The sequence below is a fragment of the Lemur catta genome, chromosome 6 (assembly GCF_020740605.2).
Source record: "Lemur catta isolate mLemCat1 chromosome 6, mLemCat1.pri, whole genome shotgun sequence".
Classification (NCBI taxonomy): Eukaryota; Metazoa; Chordata; class Mammalia; order Primates; family Lemuridae; genus Lemur; species Lemur catta.
In genome coordinates, this window is record NC_059133.1 from 58,320,578 (window position 1) to 58,330,205 (window position 9,628).

The window sequence follows — 9,628 nt, forward strand, 5'->3', positions numbered from 1 at the left end:
AGCTCCTCAACATAATCTCCCTGCCTCGTGCCTAGCACAGGACCTGACAGTACTTTCTCTAAAACCGCTGGCAGAATCAAACAATGCATAATTGGTCCTGGGAAACCCTCAAAGACTCCTATACCTCGTGGGAATTCTGAAACCGAAATACAGTCTGCGGCCCCACCCCACCCCGCCCCGCCCTCGGTTCCGCCCCTCCTGGCGTCGCCTTAGCTCGCCCAGCTTGGTCTCGCTCCACGTCTCGCCTTTCCCTTTAACCGCTCCCTCCAGCAAGACAACCTCTCCAGTGCCTATGATCCCTTATGTTTCCATATATGCTGTCCTAATTGGGAAAGCTTTTGCTTTGGGCTATCAGCAGAATAGTACACCTTCAGAGCCACGGCCACACCTCCTTCATGTCCGTTCCCGGGACGAGCCGGAAGAGATTGCCCAGCCCCTCGTTCGTAACCCGGAAGTAGACGTAGCTCACGGAAGCCGGCTTTGGCCCTGCGGCTGCTGCCGTCGCCGCGGAGAAATTGTTGGAGCTGGCAGCCTAGGAATGGTGAGACCTCGCGGTTCGCCTATGAGGGTTCTGAGCGGAGTTGGGGGTGAAGTGGAGTTTCCCAGAATGCCGCCGGGGACGACTCCCCCCCAAGGTTTGGGGCCCCGCCCCAGTAGCGCCCCGAAAATCTGCGCATGCGTGGGCCGGACCGGGCCAGAATCTGGCCCGAGGTGTTACGCATGCGCAGAGGTGGCATGCAGAAGGTGGGGTGAGAATTGGTCTGAGAGTTGATCCCCCTCCCCTGCCACCGGCCTGTGGAGCTTAAACCAAGGCTCCGAGAGCATCGAGGTTCACTTGATGCTCTGCTTTGAGTTGTAGAGCTGACTTCATCACTGCTTCTACCCCGTGTCCCTGAAAACAGACCTGGACCGATCCCTCACCTTGGGTGTGCACTCCGGGAAGAACGAGGCGCAGAGGGCTGGAGAAGGAAGGAGGCACACACCTTGCTTCAGTTTGCCCGCAGGATCAGGCCCCTTCGCCCTCTCCTCAGGTGTCACGATTCCCAGCCGTATCCTGTGGAGCGGCACAATGAGCACACCTGAGGACAGGGCCAGAACGCTGCTAAAAGCCACCCTGGTCAGCAGGGGCATGTACCTGCAAGTGGAGCGCCCCAGAAAGTCCAGTACCCGAGTTCTCTAGGGTATAGGAGTGGCCCTGTCTCTCACCTGCACCCTTGGAGCGGTTTATACTTCCGCAGTTCCCAAACTGCGTTTTTTGGCTTTCACAAGGTACTGCTCACTAAATCTTCAGCAAAAGCTGCAAATGAAAAAACAGACAAAAAAAAAAAAAAAACCAGTGAGATTGGTTGGAGTTCTAGCTCCCTTTCCTTTTCCCAGCTTTGGCCTGGGAGGGGAAGGATGGTGCTTCTGAGCCGAGTGGGCAGCTGACAAATAGAAAAAGTGAGCCAAGAATCCTTTGTCTCTTGCTAATTTGTAGTCAAGGTGCTTAATCTACAAGTTATGAGTAGAATTAGAGGGGTCCGTGACCCCCTGCAATAGTATGTGTTTGTACATTTTTCAGAAGTCTGTAGTCTGTATCATATTCTCACAGGTGTCAGGGACTGTCACAAGGCTACTGGTTTATAAGGGTAGTATTGGCAGAGTAGGGCCTTGCGCCTCTTTCCTCTCTTTGTGTCTTCCTTAGCTTATGGGACCCTCAGGGACCTGAGCCAGTATGAGGAGATGAGGCTGGCCAGTTGGAAATCTGAGCCTCAGGGAGCCTCATTTCTCCTTCACAGAATCTCCTCTCAGCCTCTAAGCTCACCTGGTCAGAATCCTTGGATGAGCCTGTGGGACCCTTCCTCCTAGCCCTGTGGTTTGGAACCAGTGGCTTTGGGACTGTAAGAGGATGGACAAAGGTAGTATGAGGCCGGGCCAGCTCCCCAAGTGCTCAGGCACCAAGCATCTGCTGATTCCAACCCGTGCCTGGCACGTGTGTCTTTCGGTCCTGGCTGGGCATTGCCACCTCCCCCTGGGCCAGCACCATCCACGTACCTGTCGGCAGAGCCACAATTGACTGACTTGCTGTTGAGCTGCCGCTCTTTGGCATGGCTGCATTTTGATGGCAGAGAGCACAGTTATGCCCAGAGGCCAGTGTGTCGGCATCACCAGTCTGACCTGAGCACCATGTGCTGCACGACATGACACATGGCACCGGGGGAACTGCCCAGCGTGGAAGGTCTGGGCCAGGTCTGAGGCCAGATGGGATCTGGATGGCCAAGGAACTCCTACCTTAAAAGCTCAAGTGTCAAGAAAGCAGGGGAGGGGCCAAGAGGGCTGGCAGGGGAAGGGCGTTTGAGGAGGGGTCCGATGTGCAGTGGCTGAAGGCACAGCTAGGCACTTAGGAGGCCTTGAGTTTACCGTTTCTCTTTTTCTAGATTCTCAGGGACTGCTAGATTCATCCCTGATGGCATCAGGCACTGCCAGCCGCTCAGAGGATGAGGAGTCACTGGCAGGGCAGAAGCGAGCCTCCTCCCAGGCCTTGGGCACCATCCCTAAACGGAGAAGCTCCTCCAGGTAATAAGGGTTTGGAGGGCCAGGGACTGGGAAGGGGAAGGTCTGTAGCATTAGATGCTGCATGCCTTTGCCTCTGTTGGGAATGGCTACCTAAGCCCCTTGGGGACTAAGCATTGGCAGAGCCTTGTGCTTTTCCTGTCCTTACTAAATCCCTCCCCACGGGACTGAGGACTGGGGAAGAAGATCCCAGGTCTCCCATGAGAAGTCTTTGTGGTGCAATCCCCTGTCATCTGAGCCTAGCTCTGGTGTAAAGTGAAAGTGCCCAGAACACTGAGCACCCTGCTAGGAACCTACTCTATTTTGGAGACTGGGTGTGTGTGAACAGCTACCAGGGAGGGGTAAGGAGTGCTCACCGGGCAGGACCCTCCACAGGTTCATCAAGAGGAAGAAATTTGATGATGAGCTCGTGGAGAGCAGCTTGGCAAAGTCCTCTACCCGAGCGAAGGGGACCAGTGGGGTGGAACCAGGGCGCTGTTCCGGGAGTGAACCCTCCTCCAGTGAGAAAAAGAAGGTGAGAGATTGGGAGATGCAGAGGATGGGGTGCAATGCCAGATTTCATGTTTCCCCAGAACTTTCGCCAGCTGTCAGGAGCCCTGCAGAGGAGGCTGTGCAAGGACCACGCTGCCCCAGCCCTGATCTCAGATTCCTCCCTCCTGGGAGCCCATCTCTCCCTACTCCCCCTTTTTTCCTGTACCCCCCCAATGCTGCCAGTGCAGCCTGTATCACATTCTGTGTGGGAGGCATGGAGCGTGCATCTATTCTGGGAGCAGACAGCCTGTTCCCAGCATTGCAGGATGTAAAAATAACCCCCAGGTGGCATTACTCTGGCCCTAGACACTGCACCAGCAAGAGTGTTTTCCTGGTATCCTCCTCACCCACTGTTCACTCTGGGATTGGGGGTGCTACCAGCAAAGAGAAGACCCCATATGGTCAAGGAGTATGTAGAAGTGATTTGGTGGGGGTGGGGTGGGGGTGGGTACTAGAAAGCTGAGCTCCCTTCCTGTGCTTCCTGTTGTTGGCTGGAGCTGCCACAGAGTACCTAAAGCTCTAGGCCTGAGGCCCCAGCTGCCCTGATGTCTTCTTTGAACTCACTCTATTCCTGTCCTCTGCCCAGGTGTCCAAGGCCCCCAGCACTCCTGTGCCACCCAGCCCAGCCCCAGCCCCTGGACTCACCAAGCGTGTGAAGAAGAGTAAACAGCCACTTCAGGTGACTAAGGATCTGGGCCGCTGGAAGCCTGCGGATGACCTCCTGCTCATCAATGCTGTGCTGCAGGTACTGCTTCTCTCCACAGGGTTAGTGTCCCCTTTCCCCAGCGTCTAGTTCCTAGCCGCCAAACTAGCCCAGCAGGGCCCTATGGGTGGCAAGGGAAGGGTTCTTCCCAGCTCTAAGGCTGGAGTAAATCTCTTTGCGGCCTTGCAGACCAACGACCTGACATCCGTCCACCTGGGTGTGAAGTTCAGCTGCCGCTTCACCCTTCGGGAAGTCCAGGAGCGCTGGTATGCCCTGCTCTACGATCCTGTCATCTCCAAGTGAGTGGGGCTGCTTCCAGCAGTGGGAGGTACTGGGGACATCGGCTCCTGGAGAAGAGAGAATTGTACCATGGCGCAAGGAACCTTGCATCCTCGGGGGTGGTACTGAGCCGTGCCAGACTTCAAAGGGGAGCTTCTTCCTACCTCCAGCCTTGCTAGTCCTTGCCAGAAGCAAGGACGTCTGAAAACAGAAGAAGTAGCATGGGAGAAAACCCCCAAATGAATGCTAAGGGCTCTGGTTCCATCACTGTGTGCACTATGGCTTTGGGCAGGTCACCTCCTAACCTTCCCACACTGACCTCTTGCAGTTTCTTCCTCCTAAGAAGAGGGAGTTGAACAGAACACCAAAGCCCCTTCCAGCACTAATAGCCAGGCTTCTAAATAAACTCATGTGCACACACCACACACTCTTACTCCTCCTCAGTCACCTAGTTCAGTGTCTTCAGAGCTTGGCTGGGTGCTTAACACCCATCTTTTCCTTCTCCACAGCCCCTGGCACCATGTAAGCTACAGCCACAATCCTGATACACCAGGCAACGGGCCAGGCTCGCCTTGGGAAAGAGGAGGTCGTAGGCAGTGGCTAGGGGTGGCAACTTTGGCCAAGTAGGAGGAAGGGCTTGGGAGGGAACAGTAGCTGATCTCAGGATCTGCCTCAGGACTGGGCATTAAGGAGACATAGGAGCCTCAGTCTTCTGAGAAGTCTGTTTACTTGTTTGACAAAACTCATGGGGCCACAGGTGCTATGCTAAGCCTTAGGGTCTTCCTGTTGAGGGCCTTGCCTCTAGGTTTGGGATCTCAAAGACCTTCATGTTTAGAGGAAGTAGGAACCCCGATTGCTTGACACCCTCCCTTGCTCTCTGTCTGCCCTTGTCTAGGTTGGCCTGCCAGGCCATGAGGCAGCTGCACCCAGAGGCCATTGCAGCCATCCAGAGCAAGGCCCTGTTTAGCAAGGCTGAGGAGCAGCTTCTGAGCAAAGTGGGATCGGTAAGGCCGAGGACTGGGAAGGTTGAGGATCAGGGCAGGGGGAGAGTTAGACCACCTAGGAAACAACTGACGTGGGGTGCCCTCCTCCCCAGCCACCATCCAGATGCTCACATGTGCAAACGTATGGACATCTACAGGGGCCTTTGTGATGGGGGCCTTGGGAGGAACCAAGCATGGCTCCTGGGCTGTTTTTAGCTTCTGTTGGGGGGACCAGGGCAGGAGGTGGGGTGGTAAGGCAGAGGCAATTGTGAGAAAGCCCAGAGCATGTCTCTCGCCCTCCAGACCAGCCAGCCCACCTTGGAGACCTTCCAGGACCTGCTGCACAGACACCCCGATGCCTTCTATCTGGCCCGTACTGCCAAGGCTCTGCAGGCCCACTGGCAGCTCATGAAGCAGTATTACCTGTTGGAGGACCAGACAGGTAATGCCCCAGGAGCTGGCAGACTGGGGAGTGTGCGTGTGTGTGTGTGAGGTAGTCTGTGCACAGCTGCTTTCAATTGCCCTGTAGCTAATTCTTCAGTGGCCCCCAGTGTCTTGTTCCCCTCACTTTCCTTCCTTCCAGAAAGAAAGTAGTTGGAAAGGTCCTCGGCATCACGGTAAGGGTAGCCCAAATTCCCCAGAATCCTGGGCAAAAAGTCCAAATAGCAGAGTTGTCTATCACTTCCTGTTTTTTGTTTTTTTCCTGACATATTTGACCACTATGTAAATAGTACATTAATATATTTTTTATGAGTAACATTTGAACATGAGCAAAATATGAAAGTCCCTTCCACTGCTCACTCTTCCCTTTGTTTCCCACCCTAGAGACAATAACCGCTTTTTCTAAGCTTTTCTACCCCTTTCCTTTCTGCCTTCTTCCTTCTCTCTTCCTCCTCTCCACCCACCAGGCAGTCAGTGCTGTCAGGCTGCCCTCAGGCCATTCAGAAGTCCCCACTGGGACTTCACACTCGTCCATCTGTCTTTCTCCTTCCCCAAGGGCCAGAAAGCTCTCTGCTTCCTCTCTGCCCTCATCAACAAAGTCTCCCTCCTCTAGTGATGAATGTTAAACTGCAGGAACTCTTCAGTGGGACTGTGGTTCAGGTTCCTGTGTGTGTAGTACAGGCACGCTCTTACTTGCTGAATGTTACTGCCCATTGCCTTCTATGTAGGCTATGTAGCTTTTCACACAGTGCTGAAGTGAAGCTTCAGCTGTGCCCTTCACCTCACTTCCAAGCTCCTGCAGCTTCTAGTTTGGAAAAGATATTCCTGCAGGTAGATTTTAGAGAATCTCCTTATTAGAGGAGGCCCCGTCTTTCATTCCTAAGGACCTCTTATTTGAGCGGTTCAGGGGCAGCCCTCTTCCTCCAGCTTCCAAACTTCTGCTCCTTTAGACTTGGGCATCACTGAATTCCCACAGAGACACTGGCTAAAATTTATTTCTACTGCTAAAGCTAGCTCCTTTGTCATTATTTTGGAAGTCATTTTGTGTCAAGTTATTTGTTAACTGAAAGCCTTATCTTAAAGGTTTTATTTTTTCCTTCAAGAGTCTTTATATGTGGGGATTTGATTTCTCCTTTGCCAGTTAGAGCTGGGCGTCCCTAGGAACAGGCAGTAGACACTGCTGAGCTGCCAAGTCAGCTGACCATAGATTGGTGGCATATCAGAGAGCTCGGGGCAGGGGGTGCCCTAATCCCTGCCTCCCCACACAGTCTGACCTAAGTGAGCAGAGGAAGAGAGCATTGGCAGCCCCACGTAGCTGCCCTCACTTCCTCGGCCCACAGTCGTGTGGCCACGAGCTGCTGCAGAGCACAGCCTGGGAATGGCTGCCCTAAAGGCAGAGGTTCTCAGATATTTGGGGCCCTAATCCCTTTTACATTTTGACCAGAAAAAAAACCTGAAAAACTTTCATGAAGCAATATTTGTCCTGCATGTGTCCCATGGGCTCTGATGTGATTCCTGTTCCATTTCAGTTTTTGAATAAATAAAACTAATTGCATGACCCATTGTCAGGTCATGACCCACAGATTGAAAAACAACTGGCTTTGAGATGGGGCAGCTCCCCACTGGAACGTACTTTCTAAGTGGGTCTTGACTGGCATATGCCTCTCGGCCCCTTGCAGAGTGTGGCAGGAAATGCTGGCGAGCATGTGATATGGTGGAGGGAGGAGTTTGGGTTTGGAATCAGAGAGCAGGGCTTGAATCCTGGTTCCATCCCAAACTGAAGCCAAATAGTTCCGCTCCTCCCACACCCCACCCCGTATCCCTTTTCTCATCTGTAACATGGAGCTGCTAATAGTGTCTTCCCTACTTAAGGCTATGTAATCAAGAGCCCTCCGCACACTGAGAAGCCCATACAAAAGGTCAGTTTTAATTTCCTTCCCTTTCTAGAACCACCTCTGCCCTTAGCCTAAACCCAGGAATGCTTTTTGCCGAGTTAGAGCGCAGCCTTATCTGGTGTGCGCTCCCTCACCTGGATGGGGTTCTCCACCCGGCTCAATCTTTGCAGTTTGTCCATTTGGCTCAGTTGTCTGCTCAGCAGCCTGGACTTGAGTAGGAGGACCCTCGGTGCTCACCCTTCCTCTGTCATTTGTTCAGTGCAGCCGCTGCCCAAGGGTGACCAAGTGCTGAACTTCTCCGATGCAGAGGACCTGATCGATGACAATAAGCTCAAGTGAGTGGCTGGACCACAGGCAGGGGTGGAAAGAGCTGAGTCGCTCTTCTTAGAGGACTTCTGTCACAGCAGGTGGTGCTTGGCCCTCCTTGCTGAGGCCCTTCCACTCCCACCGGGGCCCTCTTAGGCTCATGCCTTACTCTCATCCCCACCCCAGCCCCAGGGAAGGAGGCTAGGCCAAGGCTACATACAAGGGCCTTCTAAGCATCTTGGCTGAAGGGATTGGGGAGACCCTAATGAGCCCAGTGGCAGGCTAGCTGAAAGTGGAGCCTGATTCACTCTTCTCGCCCCACAGGGACATGCGAGATGAGGTCCTGGAACACGGTAAGTGTGCCCTGGTGGGACTATGAGGGAATAGAAGCTTCTGCTGCCACGGAGAGGACCAGTACAAGGTGCTGGTGGCCTCAGGGTGTCCTTCCTTACCACCCTACCTCACCCCAGAGCTGACAGTGGCTGACCGGCGCCAGAAACGAGAGATTCGGCAGCTGGAACAGGAACTGCATAAGTGGCAGGTGCTAGTAGACAGCATCACAGGTGAGGAGGCCTGGGGACGAGAAGGCTCACTCTTCAATATCCTTCACCCCACCCTAGCTGCGTAGACCCTTGTTTCCCAGGCCCACCTCCTTTCCCTCTCAGACCTTGCCCTGGTTACCTGCTTTCCACTCTGGCCCTCAGGAGTGGGCTCGTCTAAACCCTGCTCTTCCCCCAGGCATGAGCTCTCCAGACTTCGACAACCAGACGCTGGCGGTGCTGCGGGGCCGCATGGTGCGGTACCTGATGCGTTCTCGCGAGGTGAGGCAGGCCCTGCATGTCTCATCTTTCCCTGGTCTGTGTGGACCTCCTCCCCCAACTCCTCAGGTCCCAGCCCTCACCTGCTCCATTTCCCCAGATCACCCTGGGCAGAGCAACCAAGGATAACCAGATTGATGTGGACCTGTCTCTGGAGGGTCCGGCCTGGAAGATCTCCCGGAAGCAAGGTACCAACCCCTGCCCCAGGAGTAAGCAGTGTGAGGATGTCCCTCTTGGCCTCTTGTTGCCCTGTGCAGCCCTGGGGCTTGGGGGGCTTGGTGTCTGTGGGAACCTTCGCAGACCAGCTGAGGCAAGGCCTAAAGGAGCTTAACTTGGGACTTCTGGGTGCCTTCTAGCTCCTGTCCCTGGGCTCCTGGCTGTCTTCTGGCCTCCCATCACCTCCCTTTTCCTCTCTACTTCCACAGGTGTCATCAAGCTGAAGAACAATGGCGATTTCTTCATTGCCAATGAGGGCCGGCGGCCCATCTATATCGATGGGCGGCCTGTGCTGTGTGGCTCCAAATGGCGCCTCAGCAACAACTCTGTGGTGGAGGTGAGCTGGGAGGGAGGTGGAAAGGCCAGGACGAGACCTGGGTGTGCTGAGCCAGTATGTGGGCCTGGCCCCGGTCCCACCTCTGACCCGAGCCTCCTCTCCCCAACCCAGATCGCCAGCCTGCGATTCGTCTTCCTCATCAACCAGGACCTCATTGCCCTCATCCGGGCCGAGGCTGCCAAGATCACACCGCAGTGAGGAGTGGTAGCAGGAACCCTGGGCTCTCTCTGGCCTTGGTTTCTCCTGCCATTCCAGCCCCCTTGAGCTGGGAACTCAGGCTCCTGGAAAAACCTTTGGCCCAGGGTGGGCAGCAGGAAGCCCAACTTTAGGCCCACTGATTGAGCCTTGGGGGAGGGGGCTGGCACGGTGAAGCCAGTAGAGGCTGGGACCCTTGGCTTCCCTAGAGCCAGAGCCCCTCCCCCTCTTTCTCTCTCTGCAGACGCCCCTTCCTCTCCTCTCCCGATTGCCACCTTCACTCTTGTCTCCAGCTGGTTAGCTTCAGACTTTTCCTTTATTGTTTTTCTTTTGTAAATAAAAAGCACCAAGTTCCAAAGTAGTTTCTTTTA

General features: G+C 54.6%; 1 protein-coding gene across 1 annotated transcript; it reads left to right on the top strand.

Moving 5' to 3' along the window:
- Positions 1–443: 443 nt before the first annotated feature.
- On the top strand, positions 444–9,618 carry MCRS1 (microspherule protein 1). The gene is made up of 15 exons (XM_045554996.1): positions 444–541; positions 1,779–1,898; positions 2,418–2,556; positions 2,929–3,067; positions 3,671–3,829; positions 3,977–4,086; positions 4,962–5,070; positions 5,353–5,491; positions 7,645–7,720; positions 8,016–8,044; positions 8,162–8,254; positions 8,430–8,512; positions 8,610–8,697; positions 8,935–9,062; positions 9,174–9,618. The coding sequence occupies exons 2-15, from the start codon at positions 1,889–1,891 to the stop codon at positions 9,258–9,260; spliced, it is 1,389 nt and encodes a 462-aa protein (XP_045410952.1). The 5' UTR covers positions 444–541; positions 1,779–1,888; the 3' UTR covers positions 9,261–9,618.
- The last annotated feature ends 10 nt before the right edge of the window (positions 9,619–9,628 follow it).

Bases quoted from the DNA above. Each gene is read 5' to 3' on its own strand.
- MCRS1 (XM_045554996.1), top strand. The intron at 3,830-3,976 runs GTACTGCTTCTC...GCGGCCTTGCAG, and splicing joins TCATCAATGCTGTGCTGCAG to ACCAACGACCTGACATCCGT. The intron at 8,045-8,161 runs GTAAGTGTGCCC...ACCTCACCCCAG, and splicing joins AGATGAGGTCCTGGAACACG to AGCTGACAGTGGCTGACCGG.